Below are 19,520 nucleotides of genomic sequence, written 5' to 3' on the forward strand. Positions count from 1 at the left end.
CCTACAACATGAGAAGTGATAGATTGGGGCTGCTTAGTGCATGACTGGAGTATTAAAGGTATAGTAGTTGCAAGACAGTGGAGTTTCAAGTATGTGATTGGAGTGCCTTTTCAGAGAATCGAGCGATTCTTACTTCATGTACCAGTTAACTTCATCTCTCCTTTGTTCCAGCTAACTGCCTTCTGTGAAAGCAGTCATTCAAGGTGATCGTTTGCTTCCAGTTAAAGCCAAGACTGAAATATGATGGCCCCAAATTTATTGAAAAGCGATGTTTTCCTGAAAGACTAATCTACATACATATAGATATATGTTCCCTTTTTCCCTATAATATAAAAATTTTGGAGAGATTTTCTGGGCTCCTTGGAAGCAACAGGCTGAACCAACAGTGATTGTTGACAGGAGAAGGACCTCTTGCTCCGTTGCGCTTTCTCGGCAGCCACGCACACTACATTGCCCTCGAGGATCGAGAAGAGTGAAAGTGGAAAGAGACTGTCTCTTCAGCTTCAACAGAGAGATGTCACCAGCACATCTACCAGAAGACTGGGAGTGGATTCCACACAGTGACAGACTGCATCCACGACGTGGCCGTTGTGCTGTACATAGATAGATTCACACACACACACACACACAGTACTGTGATACTGCAAGGTTTCTAAAGCTTCCTGTTTTATTTTTTTATACACATTAATCGGATGTCATTACTTTGCTGCAGTCACAGCTCTGCACTTGTGTAAAGCCATAATGTCGGGGTTCATCACGCATCTGTGTGCGCCTGATGGGAGCTGCATGTCCATGTTGAGCAGTCACTGCAACAGGAAGTATGAAGTTAATTAATTAGAGTAGTTCCCTAGTGCTTCGTCATAGGCACCTTTACCCATTTTGAATGCCTTAATTTAATTTTCCCTAAGTCTCAACCCTTTTCTGTATTAAAAAAAAAAAAGAAAAGAAAAAATAGAACAAGTGTTTATCTACCAGCTCTTAGGATGCAAATTTGCTTTGTGAAAGAAAAATAGTGCACTATTTTTACACATAATAGTTAGATCAATGTCAACCTATTTTGATTGTAAAACAAAAACATTTTTTAATGTATTGGTCATAGAAACGATAATGGGTAGTATTGGAACTAATATAATATCTTCGCTGTAGATCTGTCCACTTAGCCCTTTTTATAGACCTCAGTGTTCGTTGCTTTGCTGAGTTTGCTAGCTATCCTCAGTGTGTTTTATTTCTGGAAAAGACATTTGTGACTGTTTGTACATGTTCACACTCAAGATTCAAAAACTGTCTCAAATATAAAGACAACTAAGACATAGTGTAGATATATTTTAAATATTTAAATGTGATCCTCAAACACACAATTGTGTGCGGCAATATTTCAGTACTGGATAAAGAAAACTCGTATCTGGGAAGAAGCGGCCTCAAAGGCACTTGCTTTGATTTTTATTTTAAAAGCGCTGTCACAGTTAAGGGTTCATGCAGGCTCATTCCTGCTGTATTTCCCATTATCCCAGATGAGGGTGTGTTTATACTGCAGCAGTATGCAACAGTGGAAGCATCGAGGTTAAAAACACACGACAGCCTTCTGTCAGCCGCTCTGTGTGCACGCACAGGGTGTGGTACACTCGCACAGATCATCTGGTAGTCAATGAAGGAAGCAGACTTGCACTGACCTCCTCTGGGTCAGTGTGGAGACGCTGAAAGAGCTGGGTTCTCATTACAGACACTGTTCCGGAAGTGCAGCGCCCCTGGCTGACGGACGCGCTGGCGGAAGGCTGTCCTCGCACCCGGCAGTCTGTGCCCAGACCAGAGGTGCACATGCCTTTCCCTCGCAGGTGTGTTTTGCAGTTCCGGTTTGGGGCACAGCTTTTTCTTTTTTTTTAAAAAGTAAGTTTTAAAAATGAAAGATATATAAAATTTATATAGAATAAATATTTCCATTCATTAGAGTTGTTAAAAGGAGACTGAATATTTTATATAAAGATTTTGTTACACTATGGGAGGTTCTATCCTATTCTGAATTGGAGAGTATATATATATATATATATTTTTAATAAACTTTATTAAGGTGAAATAATTTCAAGTTTACACATAAGTAATTGAAATATTTGGGTAAAAAAGGCAGAAGTTTAAATTTCAAATGCTGTATATAAATGTGGAGAATCATGGTGTGATGCAACTGTACCAGGAGAATCAGTGTGACGTTTCTGATGGGGTGAAGAAAGTCTCCTCCGCGGAGACCCCTCGCGTCGCTGTGGCCCGATGTCCGCGGAGACCCCTCGCGTCGCTGTGGCCCGATGTCCGCGGAGACCCCGCGCGTCGCTGTGGCCCGATGTCCGCGGAGACCCCTCGCGTCGCTGTGGCCCGATGTCCGCGGAGACCCCTCGCGTCGCTGTGGCCCGATGTCCGCGGAGACCCCTCGCGTCGCTGTGGTCCGATGTAGGGTTTCCAAGGTTGTTTGTCCAACAGTGCGACTGCGCTGAAGAGGGAACTCTGGCTCGGGTAAGAGTTCGCTGCCCCCGCCGCTGCCTCCGTGGACGGACGTGAGTGCGTGCCCCCACCCATGCGTGTCCTTCCCAACACTCATTAAATATGAAACAACCCGATTTTGTGCCAGTTTCTCTTTTCTTGAGGCCCCAAAGCTTCCAAGATAAATCTAAGAGCAAGAGTTGTTTGTTTCTTCACCCCCAGTTTCTCCCGGAGCCGTAATACCTCCTATCGGAAACTGAGAAACAGCGAATTCTGGGATGTTCTTCATGAGTTTTTTTTTTTTTTTTTTAACTTTTGTGGGGATAGCAGGACAGAAGTAGAGGGGAAACGGGTGCCAGTGTGACTGTGGGAAATTAATGTACAGTGAATTTTTTTAAATTATTAACTTTAAAAAAACATGTTATCTAGAAGCAAGATTTTTTTTTCTTAAAAAATGTCTAAAAATTTAAAGCACTCTAGCTAACTGATGAGTAAGTGTACCAATAAATCTAAAATACTGGTTGGTGCTTTTACAAGTAGCCTGTGCCAGAGTGACACACATCTGGCCATGAGGGATCTGTCGGGGTGTGCCGATCGGCAGGTCCTGAACCAGGAGTGCCCGAGGCTGCCAGACCACGGTTTAAGAAGTTTTGCTGCTGCTGTGGGTTGTTTCTTACAGGATTCTGAGGTCAGAACAGGAACTGCGACGTTACAGTAACCCGACTGGGACACGCTGTGGCTCTCGTGTTCAAGGTCCTGTGAGCGCCCAGTCCTTCCAGGCTCTCGGTCTCACCTCCGCTCGCCTGGAACACACCTGCCCCCCGTGTCGCCACGACGGCGGGGCGGACCGTGAAGCACTTTGAAGACGAGCGCTGTGTGGCGGTGCCGAGTGCCACGCCCGGGGCCTCTCCTGGTCCCCTCCCCGTAACGATGACTTTTGTTTGGAATTACAAGTTATGAGATGCATGGGTTGATAACCATCAGCATTGGATCAGCTCTCCCCCTAAACAAAAATCATACCCCCCCCTCGATTTTTCCTTTTTACAATTGTGTTGCATCTTTGTAGTAATGTAATTGTATTTCATGCCTGCTTTTTGTTAAAAAAAAATAATAAATTAAGACGTAAGCATTTTCATACCTTTCCTGTGAGATAGTCCTGAAATACTGCAACTTTTTTAAGTTCACCCAAAAAACACGTCTTCCCAAAACAGGGAGCCTCCAAAGCGGGGTCAGTGCAGCGAGCAGGTCTTAGAACTGAGGCTGAGGTCTCCGGGTTTCTCTGTTTTTAGTTCGTGGAGAAATACAGCAGGATTTCAGCCAGGAGTCTGATTTCTCGGAGTATTTTAGGGGCCACATAGACCTAAAGTAGCACCTCCCGTGCTGGGGATAGCAGGGGGCAGGAAGCATTTTTGTCAGGAAACAGGTGCTCCATGGGCAGCTGGTTGGGAAGCGTTTCTCCGTCCGTCGTGTCCCCCAGGACGTGATCGGCTGTTCTTGGGCAGGCTACTCACTCTGAGCCTCACTGCTTCATAAGATCACTGCAGGGGCCAGCGCCGTGGCGCAGCGGGCGAAAGCCCCAGCCTGCAGTGCCGACACCACATGTGGAAGCCAGTTCAAGTCCCAGCTGCTCCACTTCTGATCCAGCTCCCTGCCAGCACACCTGGGGAAGCAGTGGGAGATGGCCCAAGTCCTTGGGCCCCTGCACCCACGTGGGAGACCCGGAAGAAGCTCCTGGCTCCTGGCTTCGGCCTGGCCCAGCCCCGGCCATTGTGGCCATTTGGGGAATGAACCAGCGGATGGAAGACCTCTCTCTACCTCTTTAACTCTGTTCTTAATCTTATCAGGATTAAATAGGATGATGTGTGTAAAAGAGGAAAAAAGAGAACTCTATACCTAAGTGAAATGTGTTCTTACAGGAGTTAAAGTACATCTAAATATTTGTTTTTGGGTTTTGTTTGTTTGTTTGTTTGTTTTGATAGAGTGGATAGAGAGACAGAGAGAAAGGTCTTCCTTTTGCCGTTGGTTCACCCTCCAATGGCCGCCGCGGCTGGCGCACTGCGCTGATCCGATGGCAAGAGCCAGGTGCTTCTCCTGGTCTCTGATGCGGGTGCAGGGCCCAAGCACTTGGGCCATCCTCCACTGTACTCCTTGGCCACAGCAGAGAGCTGGCCTGGAAGAGGGGCAACCGGGACAGAATCCGGCGCCCCGACCGGGACTAGAACCCGGTGTGCCAGTGCTGCAAGGCGGAGGATTAGCCTAGTGAGCCACGGCGCTGGCCACATCTAAATATTTGTTGGAATAAAAGTCACCATCTGGGCAGGCATGGCACCATGCTTGGGACGCCTGTATCCCAGTCCCAGCTAATGCACACCCAGGGAGGCAGTGGACAATGGCTCAGCTGGCTGGACCCCTGCCATCCACGTAGGAGACGGCTGGGGTTCTAGGCTGGCTTTGGCCTGGCCGGCTTTGGCCTGGCCGGCTCTGGCTTTTACAGGCATTTGGAGAGTGAGCCAGCAGATGGAAGTTCAGCCTGTCACGTAGATGAAAAATAAACTTAAAAATACATATAATTTTTACTTATGGTCAGACTATAACTGCATGTTAGAGAACTTGGACTTTTCATATGACACCTATGATTTTAACAACTACAGAATGATGATTTTTAAGTCTTTCTGATCGTCTCGAGCAGTAGTTCTAAAAGGTTTCACTACGGTTTGTTTAAGCACTACACTGCGGCTGGCGCTGTGGCGTAGCAGGTAAAGCCGCCGCCTGCAGTGCCGCCATTCCATGTGAGTGCCAGTTTGAGTCCCAGCTGCTCCACTTCCGATCCAGCTCTCTGCTGTGGCCTGGGAAAGCACTAGAAGATGGCCCAAGTCCTTGGGCCCCTGCACCTGCGTGGGAGACCTGGAAGAAGCACCTGGCTCCTGGCTCCTGGCTTCAGATCAGCACAGCTCCAGCTGTTGCGGCCATCTGGGGAGTGAACCAGGAGATGGAAGACCTTTCTCTCTGCCTCTCAAATAAATAAATCTTTAAAAGAAAGTAAACACAGCACCTTACATAGTTTAAAACTAGTTAAAATGTCAGTTTTAAGATCAGCATGGAGTTCAAAACAGGAAGTTTGTTTTACATAGTAAGCCTCAGCAGAGGTGAAAACAGGAAGTTTATTTTACATAGTAAGCCTCAGCAGAGGTGAAAACAGGAAGTTTGTTTTAAGCTAAACACTTAACAAACTACTGTATATAAGAATAATGCCACTGAGTTCAAAAGGGTTTACGGGAAACCAGCGTGTGTTCTTACTGTCATGTGTAGGACACGGTGCTGTGAGAAGTCCCCCAGAACTGGCACCTAGCAGTGCTCTTCACACACTTTCCTGGCGTGGTCACCATGTCCAGTGAGGGCAGCTGCAGAGCTGGGGCCCCTTTGAAGGCAACATTGTGCTTGTTGAGGTTAGACTGCAGCTAGTCGTATCTTCCCGTAGGAATCACTTGAAGGCACAGAGTGAGGTCAGGGCACCGTGCGGGATGCACTCAAGCCGGCCACATCTGTGCTCGCCTTGGTGCCCGGTGGAGTCTGAGCAGGTGCATTACGACAGACAGCCTGTATTAGGACATGCACAAGCTCACCGTGCCCTACCCACGGGGGAAGTGAACAGCAGTCCAGCAGTGAACTGTCTCATCCATTGCAGTTCTGCTTCTGACTTGGAGCGACCCCCGCTCCGTGGGTGTTCATTACTGGACCCCTCCCCTCAGCCCCAGCCCTGCCAAGCTGAGCTCCACCGGGACCCCGCGGGAATGCACAGGGAAAGCCGCGTGTTCAGGAGAGGCTTGGGAACACCTTCCAGTCCAGAGGAACCTTGGGAAAGTTTTGGCTACATCTGCGGCAAGCGAGGTGAGCGGCTCCGGTGCACTTGGGTGCAGTGGGGGCAGCAGCCTGCTCCTCATTCAGCCTTGGGGGAGGGCTTCCGGTAGCGGAGCACTGTGGCCGTGACCCACAGGTTGAGAGCCAGCATGACCACAAAACGGATGAAAACTGCGAAGAACCGGAAAAGGGAAAACGTACATTAAAACCTCACAGTGTAGGGCACAGGGCCTGAGAGAGCTTCGTCCCCAGCCCCGGGGTGACAACACCCGTGACTCCCTCGCGAATCATGATTGGTGATCCCTGGTGCCCCCTCTGGGGTGATCTGGCTGTGGTTGATGTGTGTTATAGGACATAAAACCCCTTGGCCGGGAGCTGGCGCTGTGGCATAGCGGGTAAAGTCGCCGCCTGTAGTGCTGCCATCCCATATGGACACCAGTTTGAGTTCTGGCTGCTCCACTTCTGATCCAGTTCCCGGCTGTGGCCTGGGAAAGTAGTGGAGGATGGTCCAAGTCCCTGGGCCACTGAACCCACATCCTGACTTCGGATGGGCTTGGCTCTAGCTTTGCAGCCATTTGGAGAGTGGCCCCTTGGATGGAAGACCTCTCTCTCTATTTTTCTTTCTCTCCTCCCCTCCGCCCCACTCCTCCACCTCTTTGTGGCTCTGCCTTTCAAATAAATAAACAAATCTTAAGATTTGTTTATTTATTTGAAATAATAAAAAAAATAATAAAATAAATAAATAAAAATAATAAAAAAAAATCCCTTGGCCGGTCTTCAGCCTCGGGGGTGCTGGTGTCTCGGAAAGTTCTGTGCTGAGCCAGGGTTGGACAACGCACTCAATTAAGATCTTTCTGAAGAACCGGCCGAGGGCCCAAGCCTCCCGGGCCTTCCAGGAACCGTGAAAGTGTGACTGAAAGCTTCCATCGTCGTCACGACCGCGGCCGCCCCGCAGGCAGGGACACCGAGAGCGACAGCGGCCGCCCCGCAGGCTGGGACACCTTCCTGATGAGTGCGACGCCTCTGTGATGGGTAGACACTGCGGGATATGAGCCCCGCTGTCTTCACAAGGCGATGCTTCGGGAACAGGGGCCACAGGGACAGACACGGCCGTCCCCCTCTCCCGCTGTCTCTCAGGCGCTCTGTTCCATTTTCAGTTGGCATCCAGGTGGAGGCGGCCAGGGCCCGTCCCCCTTGCTCCTAGTTTACCCTTTGACCAGAACAATTAGAATGCGCAGGGCAGACGCAAAGCCCTTGAGCCAGGTGTAACCCGTGGGAAGGGGCTCACGGCCGCTCAGGGTCTGCACGCGGGGCGCCTACCCCTCCTCCAACGCCAGGGCCCGTCTGCTCTGTCGCTGCCCAGAGGTCCCGGCCCCCAGGAAGCCCTGAGTGGAAGCCCCCAACTCAGCCGTCCTCAGTGAACCCAAGTCCACTCCCACCTCTCCATCAGAGCTCGTTCTCTTGGGAAAAGCAGAACAGGAAGACGCAATCAGACGGCTGCCAGTGCCCGGCCGCCCTCGAGTGGCCCCCTGGGCTTCGCTGAGCGTCACCGGCCACCTCCTGTGTCTGTGGCCTCCTCCCTCAGACCTCGCGCTCCCACCCCTCTGTCCTCCCTCCAGGTGGTCCAGCCCCGCGCCGGAAGCCCCCTGCAGGTGGGGTCCACAGTCCTGTGTATGCTCTGCTCCCACTCCCACAGGAAGCAGATGTCCAAGGACATTGGTGGCCTTGGAGATGTTGTCCCCCGAGGCCAGCACCCAGTAGAGCCAGGTCTATGACGGGGGGCATCCTAGCAAGGAGCTCAAAGAGCAAACGGAAGAAAAAGGTTTTGCTTACTTGCAAAATCGTTGGTGGTCATTAGCGTTGTTATTATTCTCGCTGTGAAAGAAAGTTTGAGCCGTTAATAACTTCCCAGACATTCTGACGTGTAGCTCAGGTAGCAAACGTTGTACACCGACCGCTCCTGGAAGATGTGGGTCGTAGGGACAACCAGGTATCGCTCAAGTCAGCCACGCTGAAGCCCAGCCATGCACCCCAGCCCAGGGGTTTTTAAACGGCTCTCAGGACAGAAGCAGACCCTGGACAGAGCTCAGGGCCGCCCAGGGAGCCGGCGGGGGAGGGGAAGAGCGCCCCTTCTGCCATCTCTTAGGCACCAGCCCCCAACCCCTCCACCCTCAAAAGGCGACTATAAACAAGCCTCATTTGCACGGTGAACTTGCTTCTGCTACGGTGTTTTAAAAATCACGGAATTCCACCCCCATCGATTGGTAATAAGGAAACCGAGTCCCAGAGAAAGGTAAGGACTCCCCGAGGGCCTGCCCAGCCCCGCTCTGCTGATCCCCTGCAGCCCTGCACTTGGTGAACGCTTGGCAAGTTGGGGCAGCGAGTTGGCAGGCAGAGAACGCCCGGCCCGAGAGGCAGAGGGCCTCTCCTAACCCAGACCAGCCCATCAGGGGCTCCCGGGGTGCCCAGCACGCCGGGCAGTCACAGAGACAGCCGTGGCCACTGGCTCTCATCTTCCACGTGAAGTCCAAGTCTCCAAAGGGCAGAGACCAAATGCTGTAGGAACTGTTGACAGATCCGCTAACCCAGGCTGCACACAGTTAGTGAGGAAGCCAGCAATTTAAATGGGAAGCGAGGCATCGTGGGTGGGCGGGGAGAAGGCCATCGGTCAGCAAGGAGGCCGGCTGAGGAGTCTGAAGCAAAGTCCGGGAAAGACGTTCAAGAGCTACACCTGACACGGGAATGACGTCTAACGTGTATTTGGAACGCACTCCACTCAACAGTAGGAAAAGGGACTTCGGAAGGATCCACAGATTCATTTCTCAAAAGAAGGCGTACAGCTGCGCTCTGGGCGTAAGAACAAAACCTAATGACCAGGGGCAGAACGCAAATGCAAGCCACCCGAGGTCGCGCCCCGGCCTGGTAGAAGGGCTGTGGCTGCAGCGGGGGGTGTGGAGAAAAGGGGGGCCTTTGTGCGCTGTGGGTGGGACCTACATCAGGAACTCCAGTAGCAACCAGGCCGGAGGCCCCCCCCCCCCCCCCCCCCCCGCCGCGTGGAGTATAGCCGCCACATGATTGGCTGCTGGATGCGCCAGGCTGCGCGAGCTCTCCGTTCGCTGCAGCGGCGTTTCTACAGTCAAGCTACACAGGCGGTGGTCGGGGTCTACTAGCAAGCGAATGGGTGAAGAAGTCACCAGGGACCCTCGGCAGAGGAGACCCTGTCGGCGGAGGCCACTGGGCTCAGAGCAACAAGCCAGACGCCCCAAGATTGCACCCTGCACGGTGCCACGCGGACCTGCAGCCTGCAAATGAGGACTGCACAGAAGCCGAGGGGCACGCGGGCAGCCAGGGCCTTGACACGGGGACAGAGCTGGGGAGACTTGGCGGGAGGATGACATTTCAGGTAGGAAGGCAAAGTGAGGAGAGCTCTGAGTAAATGAATAAATGCTCCATGGCAGTAACTGGCTCCCGAGTGAAATGCAGTAACCAACAGGGGAATCCTGGGACAAGCCCTGAAATCCTCATCTCATTCCTTTCTAGAGTGATGCCGACGTTGCTACTCCCAGCGACCAAAAGGGAACACTGGGTGGAAAATCAGTTCATTTTCCCCATAAGATTTTCACCTTGAGGTCATGGTTCATCAGTTCAGCAAAGACTTAGGTTAGCAAAGACTTGTTAAGCAGAGCACCATGCAAAATAGTTTCGAGCTGCAGTTACAAATTCTTAAGATTTTTTAAAAATTTTAATAGCACATAGATAGATAGATAGATAAAAATTCCCAAAGATCAGCATGGGAGCTAATAATTCATATTTCTAATTAGCAGTTCCAGAAATCATTTATACTGTGGAGGGTGGTCCCAGGCACTAAGGAGTCCTTTAAGATAAAGGGGGCTATGGGCTCCCCAGCTCCGCACAGATCCACACAGAGATGCAAATCACCTTCCCGGGAAAACCTCTTGGACCAGAGAAAACTCGCGCTGAAACAACTGCACTTGGAAGTGTTTCTCGGGCTGTTGATTGCTCTCGTAACGGACAGCCCCTGGCTGGCTGCCCACAGTGCCCTCCCAAGCGTGAAGCAGCGGTCACCCTAACGCAAAGGGACAGCCACTACAGAGGGGCACTCCCTGCACAGGCACCGGCCCCTCCCGACCGCCTGCCTTCCGCTTCCCTTCCGTGTGTTCCACGAATCCGGCTCTGCCGCCTGCCTTCCGCTTCCCTTCCGTGTGTTCCACGAATCCGGCTCTGCTCACTTGCTCCAGCGAATTCTTTTCCCCACCCGTGATGCCGCAAGGCAGCTTCCCAGGACACGGACGCGTTACCCAGTAATATCCCAGCCTTCCAAAGCTACACACCAAACTCGAGCACGCTTAACTTTGAGGTGACCTGGGACATCTTGGTGGAGAAATTGGTCCTTGCAGGCAAGGCAGGACCACGATGAAGCGGACCGACAATCGCCTAGAGCCAGCAACTCGGTCAATGCGAGAGCTCCCAGCTTCCACCTCGGCAGAGCATGGAGGTGGGTCCCGGGTGAACAGTGGAGACCAAGGCCCGTGGCCCCAACGGTATCACTGCTGCAAACCCTGCGCACTAACGTCAGTCTAGGGTTTCCACGTTTTGATCAGGTACACTGTAGAGATTCAACTTTTTTTTTTTTTAAGAAAACTAGTCAAATCAGCCCTCACCCTTGTCACCGCGGATGGGCGCCCTTAGCGGGGTCCATCTGAACAGTACCTGCAGGGACCAGATGCTGGGCCAGCGGTGACCTTGGGGACCAGATGCTGGGCCAGCGGTCACCTCAGGCAGCGCCCCCGCCCCCGCCCCCGCCCCGCGAGTCGCCTTCTTACTTGCACAGGTGTAGGCGGAGAGGCCCCAGGTGAGGGCGCTCACAGCTCCCGAGTCTTGCGTCTTCCACAGGTGCTGGAGCTGCACAAACTTGCTGGCCGCGCTGATGAGCGTGCAGAAGTGCTGTGGGCACAGAGTGAGTGAGCTGGCCGCCTCTTGCTGCAGACAGCCAGGGAGCTCCAGGCCCTCGGAGTGCTCTGCAGGCCAGATACTCCGGGCTGGTAGTCACCAGTGTGTACAGGTGAAAAAGCGGGCAGCGAGACGGGGATGTGCGAGCCAGGCAGTCCCATCGTGGAGCGCTAACTCCGGAGCGAGGGCAGAAGGCTCAGCCACCCGCGCCGGCTTTGCAAAACAGACGCACGTTGTGTCTGGGGGCCCAGGAAATCACGCTGAACAGACAAATCCCCAAACCCAAAGCAGCCAGCAGGGGGCGCATCCGCCTGCGATCCGGGTTGTCTAAGGCGCCGGCGGGGGTGTGTTCAGATCCTCTGCTCCTGCCAGCGCGGGCAGCTTCACAAACGAGCCTGCGCCTGTGCGGCAGCCGCCACCCGCGGGCCCCGTGGCAGCGAGCACTGCACACCAAAGGGAGGAATGGAAGCCTGGGGGAGACCCTCGGGCGCCACCGCAGTCACCCGGCTCGTCGCTGGCCAGGGAGGGCACGGGCGGCGCAAGGTGCTCAGGTGCTGGTCCCTTCTGAGGGGCAAGCTGAGGGCAGTGGGTCTAAGGGAGTCGGGCGACTCCAGGCTCCCGTGACCCTGGCCTTGGCCAGTGTTAGAACGGAGCTGCCCCCGGCACAGGTGAGACTTGGGCGTGGCGGTCAGAGCCGCGATGGGCGCAGCTTGTGCTGGGGCCCAGGGGCCAGCACAGGGCTAGAAAGGTTCTGGAGGGGGGTGCGGGGGGAGGGAGGGGTCTGGGGGAGCCGAGTGAACCAAGCGACTCCAGGAGGAATCTGGCTGGGCTCCGCGAGCCACTCTGCAGAGGGAGAGGAGCGGCTGTGCAGGTTCCGGGGCTCCCATGGAGCATCGGGCTTCTCTTCTGCCTCCCATCTGTGCCGCCCTGACCGGGACGGCAGGGAGGACCCAGCCCCACCTCTGACGAGTCCTGCAGATGCGACAGCCGAGGCCCATGGGAGCACCAGGGAAGGGGACAGGGGCGCCGTGGCCAAGCAGCAGGAGGGCTCCCGGGCTCCTGGGGGCAAGTGCAGGTCACGCAGGGAGCTGGGCCCAGAGGGCTCGGAGGACTGAGCCTAGCAGGGAGCCCTGTGAGGAAAGGGGGCCCGGCAGGGTGGGGGCCTGCAGGGTGGGTGGTGCACGTGAGAGGCAGCGAGGGCCAGGCCCAGCGGGCTGCGGAGGACGGAGGCCTCCAAATGCACCAGGCACTGCCCCACAGAACGACACTGGGGCTCAACACAAACTTGCCTGCTGCGGATTCGCACAGACAACTGTCAGGAGAGGCGGCAGGTGTGGCCTCCGCCGCGGCCCAGTCTTACTACAAGGATGGGCGTCCCCCAGCGCGTGGACAAGGGACCTGGGAGGCTGGGGCGGGCACTGAGCCTAGCGATTAGGATGCCCAGGGCTCACACCGCAGCACCTGGGTTCCGTCCCAGCTTCCTGCGGGTGCAGGGGGTAGCAGGTGACGGCTCCAGTGGCTGCCTTGTAAAACCCCTTTTGTCCCCTGACCCCTTAGGAGAAACGTTTGGTCTCTCAAGTCCCAGGAAGGTAGCTGCTCTTTCTCCAGGGCCGCACTTACCATGGACAGGTCTATGATCCACTTCTGCAGGCCCAGGACGAACCAGGAAGACACGAATCTTTCCAAGTGCTAAGGAGAAGGTGCTGCGTCGTGGGCCCTAGCCACGCCCCCTCATCTGGCCCCGCCCCCCCTCCTGCCACCAAGACCCCCAAGAGCTCCAGGGATCAGTCAGAGTGGGACCGCTGGAAGCCGCTGGACTTAGCGAAGAAGACAAAGCTGTCTTCTTCCACAGAGGCCCAGCAAGTCACCTGAGCTGCTGGCCCGCCCTCAGGCGTGGGAACTTTCCTGATGGGGTTAACTGCCTGCCCAAGGCCGGGCCAGGCAGATGGCTCCAATTTACAGCCAGAGCTAATGGCGCTTGCAAAAGAGAGGCCCCCGGGGTTACACCAGCGGAACCTTATGCAATCGAGGTGGAGAGGCGTGGAGAGGTGCTCCTGCTGCCCGGCCTCTCCTCCGGCCACCTCTGTTGTAAGAGGTGAGAGAGCTGCCCAGGCCAAGGCCGCCGCTGGTGCCCGGAGCGGGCGGCGCTGCCGTGGAACCAGCCACAGAGCAGGGCACGGCCAGCCTCCTGCTGCGAGCTGCCGGCCACCGCGGCCGCGTGGCTTCAGGGCTGCGCCTGGACCAGGAGCCTGGCCAGGGCTGCGGGGTCTGCGGACCCGGCAGCCCGAGCCAGCCCCTGACCCGGGCCGGGCAGCCAGGGGTGCCAGGGGCCTGGTGCTGGGGGACAGTCCCGAGTCCTACTCCAGACACGCTGGGTGCGTTTAGGGTGGGGGGGTGGGAGTGGAGGGAAGGGGCGCCTGGTCCGAATGAGCCCAGCTCGGATCCGGCTCCAAGCACGGGCTGCGCTAAGGCCCCATCCCCGCTTCATAGCGCAGGCGGGAGGCAGATACGCGGCCCGCCCATTCCTGATCGCAGACGTGGAAAGGATACACGGCCACGTAGGGCACGGCCTGCCTCACGTTCCCGTTAAAGTGGAAGACACAGAGCAGGAGGATGACATCTGCAGGGGAGAGGCGGGGTGAGAGGGGGAGGGCCCCGAGGGCGGCGGGGGCGGGGGCGGGGGGCGGTACCTTGCGCGATGAGGATGGGGTACTCCAGGTAGGTGAGCAGCGGGCTCCCGTAGTAGCACTGGTACCGGAGGAACACCAGGAACCTGGGGCGGGGGTAGAGCAGTGTCACACAGTCCCTGGGCACGCAGGGGCGCGAGGAAGACTCTGGAACAGGCAGTACTCACGGGGGCTGGCGGAGGGCGGCTCTGCCAGGCCCCAGAGCCCCTCACGGTCAGAGCATTAGCGGAGGGCAAAGCGCTGGCCAGGCTCTCGCGCAGTGGCCTCCGGGGCCCAGGTCTGCCAGGCCCCAAAGCCGGCCCCAGCAGCGCTCACATCACAGGTCCTGGGGGAGGGGGCACAGCGGCTGGGAGGGGCCCAGGCCCACCCCCGGGGTGTGAGAGGGGGGCCACACTGCAGAGGCTGCTCCAGGCAGAACGCCACGGTCCAGGCTGCTTCCGGAACAGGAGGCGGCAGCGCAGGAAAAGTTCAGAGATCCACCCTGGACTTTCTAAGAAAATGCTAGCTCGGCCAACCAGGCTGCGACTGCAGACCCCAGGATCCCACCCTTCTCAGGAGCGAAGGCCTCTCTTTTCAGGACTGGAGCCCCCTGCCCTCTCCTCATCTCCCCTCTGCATGGCTCCCTCCTCCCAGTGCGTGCAGCCCACCCGGGACAGGGAGGAAGGGGGCCCGCACCGTGGGACCCCTGCTTCCCCCAGGGTCTCCGACTTCCTAAGCTGGGCCAGGACCATGCAACACCCACATGCGCACAGCACTCGGCCCCCCCCCGGCCCTTCCCGCCCCGTCTCTGACAACGTCCGGTCTCAGGCTGGCTGGGGTGGTCAGAGGAGGCAGGACAGCGGCCAGGGACACCCCGGGCACAGGGGTCTCGCCCAGGCCTGGGCCTCGAGGGGTTGGCTCCTGGCAGGCCCAGCGGGGCCCCAAGGCCTGGCTTCCTGCGGGCACTGTGGCCGGCTGCCCCCCAGCTCCAGGACAACCTCTGCCCAGCCCTTACACCCTGGGGCCTCTGGCGCAGCCCCTTTTGGCCACACCTGTCAGAGCCCAGGGACTGGGGGAGGGGAAGCTTCATCCCAGCCCCCTCTTCGGCCAAGCCAGCTGGGGCCTGGGGCACAGCAAACCCCTGAGCAGGGTGCACTGTGGGAATGTTCCAGAACACCGGCCCCATCTGCAGGCACTGGACAGTGGACAGGCGCCCCGGAACACAGCCGTGGACCCACAGAGTGGCCCGAGAAGTGTGAATGAGCTTCGTGACCATCCCCACTGCTGTCTACACCCTAAGACCACTTGGGGAAGCTGAGGTCCAAGAAGCCGCAGCCTTGTAAGACGACGCACCACCCCCATGCTCCCAGGACCACCCGGCTCCACACTCCACTACCGGGAGGGCTCATGGGTGCCAGCAGCGAGGCCGGCCCCACCTCCTATGGTGCCTACCGCCTGCTACAGAGGCACCGTAGCATCTTTCCCTTATTCATTAATATTAATTTTTGAAAGATTTATTTAACTATTTGAGAGGAAGAATGACAGAGAGAGAGAGGTCTTCCATCCTCTGGTTCACTCCCCAGATGGCTGCAATGGCCAGAGCTGGGCCATTCCAAAGCCAGGGGCTTCTTCCAAGTCTCCCACGCGGGTGCAGGGGCCCAAGGACTTGGGGCATCTTCCACTGCTTTCCCGGGCCACAGCAGAGAGCTGGATCAGAAGTGGAGAACCCGAGACTCGAACCAGCGCCCATATGGGATGCCAGCACTGCAGGCAGAGGCTTAACCTACTACGCCACAGTGTCTGCCCCTTAATGTTCCTTTTAATGAAAAATAGGATCATTAGGACGCAGGCAAGCGAATCCCAGGACACTTGTTTATGGAGCTCAGTGGCGCTGGGTGTGTTCCCCTCCCACACAGGGGCCGGAGTCGGTTGAAGCAAGAGGACTCACTCCACTTCAGCACAGGGTGGGTGGTGGCCCAGAGAAAAGGGGAGGAGCTGGGTTTAAACCCACACCTTCAGCCGACGCCCCCACAGCCTAGCGGTCACGCGGGGAGGGCAGCAGGCTCACACCGCCACCCCTGGCTGCTCCACGTGGCACTGGGGCCCCTCGGAAGGTTCCTGGGCAGCGGACCAAGGCTCAGCCTGCAGTCCCCCAGGCTCCTACTGCAGAGAACAGAGTGAGCCCGGGGGGAGCAGGCAGGGGGCAGGAGGGTGGCGGCCAGCCGGCGAAGGGGCCAGGGTCACCGGGAGCTGCGGTGGCCGCGGCAGCCAGGCCTGCCTCCCGCCCCCTCAGCCTCCACTCTGCCTGGCCTAGGGTGACGTTCCAGGGTGCCGCGCCGGGTTTCAGAGCGGGGGGGGGCAGGGGGGGAGCTCCACCTGCAGAGCTTCCGATCCCCAAGCCTCTGGGCCTTGACCGCCCACAACAGCACAGCCGCCCGGGGCCTGCTGCACCTGCGTGGGGCGTTCCTTTCTCACAGTTTCTAGCCCCAGCCCCTGGCTTTGTTCTCAAAGCTCCCTTGCCCCTGCCTGGGGGGCCCCTCTGTCGGGAGCACCTCCCACCTTGAGCAAGCCTCTCTTCTCCCCAGAGCAGTCAAGGCTCAGAAATCAAGCCGGCTTGCCATAAATCCTTGTACCCACCCCCCACCCGCTCCCTCTCCATTTCCTTTACTTTGTTGAATTGTTTTGAAGGAAGCCCAACCCTTCATCCTTGGCTCAGCTCGGAGTTTCCAGGCTTGAAACGCAGCTGCTGGCATCACCGAGACAGAGTTTATGCCCCAGGGACCCAGTTCGCTCAGGAATGGGTTGGCTCAGACTGGGACCCCAAGCAGGCGGGGTCGGGGGGGGGGTGGCCAGGAGGAGCCACGGCCTGGCTGAGCCACTGCTGTGAGCTGGACCACTTCCCTGGTCTCAGGTGCCCCTCATCTGGGGGTGAAGCCCCCTCCCCTCCCAAGGCTGGGGTGAGGGCTCCACAAGGCAAGGGCCACACTCAACGTGCCCAGGAAACGGACGCCATTGCAACACACGGCCTGCACGCAAGCCGCGGGAAGGCAGGCGGAGCAGGTGCACGGGCCGGGAGGCCGAAACATCCGGTCGTCGGGCGGCCTCGGTTCCCGCAGCCCAGGGACCCGGCAAGGCCTGTCCCTCACCCGGCTTTGCGCGCCCTGGTCCGCTCCAACGACCGAGCAATTACCGCAGCCCCTTCCGGCCCGCGTCCAGCGCTCCAGCCGCTCCCCCAGGAAGGGTCGCGTCCCCGCCACGCCCCGGCCGCTCCCGCAGGGTTCGCATCCTGGGCCCGGCGCCCGGCCTCGCCCTCCCTGTGGGCCGAGGCTCAGCACCCGCCGCGGCCCTCAGTCTCTTCCCTCGGTGGGGGGGGGTCGGGGTCGGCCCCCAGCGCCACTGCTCCAGGCGCCTCCGCATTTCGGCGGGGCCCGGTGTCTCACAGCCCTGCTCCCAAGGCCCAGGCCCGGGGCCAGCGGCCGGGCACCCACGCCGGACTCCGGGCGCAGCCTCGGCTCCCGCTCCCCGAGACCCGAATGCCCTGGGTCACGAGACCTCTCCACTCTCCGAAGATCCTTAGCGACCGCGGCCCAGCCCCTCGCCCCGCAGGGGAGGAAGCCGGGGCCGCACGTAAGTTGGTGGCGGGAGGTGGTTCTGCGCGCGACGCCCCGACGCGAGAGGGCTCGAGGCGCAGACGGCCCGGCGCGAGCCGGCAGATTCTGCCACCTGACGGCTGAGCGCCGACTGCCCCCACCCTGGCCTCAGTGCTCCCGTCCGTACAATGGGCGTGCTCAGTCGACGGGCGGCTCGCCAGCCGGGTGGGCGAAGACACAGGCGCCTGCCTAACCCTCGGCCGCCCGGCCACCAGCGCGCGCCAGCGGCTGGCCTTACCCCGCCAGCTCCAGGAGTAGGCTCGGGAGGCTGATGCCCCGCGCGCTGCGCGTCGCCAGCTGCGCGTGGATCTGCGGCAGCTTGAGCGCGGCGCACACGCCCAGCGTACTCCAGTTGCACAGCGCTAGCAGGGCGCCCTCCATGGCCGGGACGCAGGGCTCCCAAGGCGGGCCGCTCTGCTCCGGAGGCCGGCCCCGCAGTCCTTCCGCCTTCCCCCCGTGCCCGCCGGGGCTAGGCCCGGCCCCGCCCCGCCTGGTCCGCCTCGCCCGGCCCGGGACCCGCCCCGCCTGGTCCGCCTCTGCCCGGCCCGGCCCCGCCCCGCCTGGTCCGCCTCGCCCGGCCCGGGACCCGCCCCGCCTGGTCCGCCTCTGCCCGGCCCGGCCCCGCCCCGCCTGGTCCGCCTCGCCCGGCCCGGGACCCGCCCTGCCTGGTCCGCCTCGCCCGGCCCGGGACCCGCCCCGCCTGGTCCGCCTCTGCCCGGCCCGGCCCCGCCCCGCCTGGTCCGCCTCGCCCGGCCCGGGACCCGCCCCGCCTGGTCCGCCTCTGCCCGGCCCGGCCCCGCCCCGCCTGGTCCGCCTCGCCCGGCCCGGCCCCGCCCCGCCTGGTCCGCCTCTGCCCGGCCCGGGTAGTCCCGCCTCCGCCTTGTTCCGCTCTCGCTCGCCCCGCCCAAGCCATCTTTGCCCCGCCCTTGGTCTCCTCCCCCAGACACGCCCGCCCCTCTTTGGCCCCGCCCCTCGTCCCCGCCCCCAGGCCCGCCCCGTTCGCCCCTCCCTGCCCCGGTCTCCGCCCTCTGTAGCCCCGCCCCTATCCGCCCCGCCCCGTCCTCTCAGCCCCGCCCCGCCGGAGTGGCAGGTGTGACCCCCGCTAGGCGCCACGTGCTAGGCCTCGGGTGGGCCGGCCGCAGCCCGCAGGAAGTGAGCCTTTGCCTTGAGGTTTTTCTCTTCCTGCGAGCGTTTATTTTCTCACTGAGACTTTCCGAGGTCAAAGCCCTTGGCGGCGGTTGGCGATCCTCGGCCTGCGCCACCCGCGCCGGGCCTCCACTCTGCGCCAGGGCCCCGCAGCCTGGGCCCCGAGCAGGACGGCCGGGGCCCCAGGGGCCACGTGTCCCGGCCTCGGGAAGTCGCCTGTGTGTTGGGGCGGGTTATGAGGCAGAAGAAAAAAATCACAAAAATGCGCGGCTGTGCCTGGGGCCGCAGACCTTGGACAGAGCCGGCTGCCTGCTCGCCCAGCTTGGCCAGGCCACCACGGCGTCGCCTGGGAGAATCCAGCCGGTGCCAAGGGCCCCTGCCCGCGTCTGGATGGGCGCAGGGCGTGCAGAGGGCACCCAAGAAACACCCGGAAGGGGCGCCCGGGCCTCTCTGGGGTCACTCGAGGGTCAGCCTGCTGCAGGATCTGGTTCTCTCTGCTCGCTGCCCTCTGCCTCTGCCCTGGGCTCTGCTCCAGGGGGGACCAAGCTGCAGATGCTGGGGGGTGGGGGTGCCCGGGGACAGTTGGGCCCAAGGTAGAAGTTAGCCTGTGTGAGAGGGGCCTGAGGTTAACGGCGCCCGCCAGAGGGCAGGCAGCAGCTGGGCAGTGGCCCCGCACCCCACGCCGCAAAGTCCTGCCCGACCCCAGCAACCTCTGAGCTGGTGCCAGGAGGGCTCCCAGGAAATCCTCTCTGCCCAGCGTGGG

The 19,520-nt window shown here is 59.0% G+C and overlaps 2 protein-coding genes across 6 annotated transcripts in view; one reads left to right on the forward strand and one right to left on the reverse strand.

The window, feature by feature from the left end:
* Positions 1 to 3,601, forward strand: part of ROCK2 (Rho associated coiled-coil containing protein kinase 2) — a 150,826-nt gene extending 147,225 nt beyond the window's left edge. For all 4 annotated transcript variants that reach the window (XM_051827821.3, XM_051827822.3, XM_089326806.1 and 1 more), the window contains one exon: positions 172 to 3,601. Coding sequence is in view for 2 of the 4 variants with exons in the window: in XM_051827822.3 (XP_051683782.3) it covers positions 172 to 175 (4 nt within the window). In the remaining 2 variants the exon portion in view is untranslated. The remainder of the gene's footprint in view (positions 1 to 171) is intronic.
* Positions 3,602 to 5,583: 1,982 nt separating this feature from the next.
* Positions 5,584 to 18,056, reverse strand: SLC66A3 (solute carrier family 66 member 3). 2 transcript variants are annotated; one of them, XM_002722392.6, is made up of 7 exons: positions 17,850 to 18,056; positions 13,986 to 14,068; positions 13,846 to 13,915; positions 12,916 to 12,973; positions 11,169 to 11,289; positions 8,158 to 8,199; positions 5,584 to 6,495 (listed from the first exon to the last, which is right to left on the reverse strand). In XM_002722392.6, exons 1-7 carry the CDS (start codon positions 17,990 to 17,992, stop codon positions 6,404 to 6,406), a joined length of 609 nt encoding a protein of 202 aa, XP_002722438.1. In that variant the 5' UTR covers positions 17,993 to 18,056; the 3' UTR covers positions 5,584 to 6,403. The 2 variants fall into 2 exon arrangements, with proteins under 2 accessions (XP_002722438.1, XP_051683784.1); XM_051827824.3 differs by lacking the exon at positions 13,846 to 13,915 and having other exon boundaries at positions 12,916 to 12,984.
* Positions 18,057 to 19,520: the final 1,464 nt, after the last annotated feature.

The sequence above is a fragment of the Oryctolagus cuniculus genome, chromosome 2, assembly GCF_051225735.1.
Source record: "Oryctolagus cuniculus isolate XC-2025 breed Fujian yellow rabbit chromosome 2, ASM5122573v1, whole genome shotgun sequence".
In the NCBI taxonomy this organism is placed as follows: domain Eukaryota; kingdom Metazoa; phylum Chordata; class Mammalia; order Lagomorpha; family Leporidae; genus Oryctolagus; species Oryctolagus cuniculus.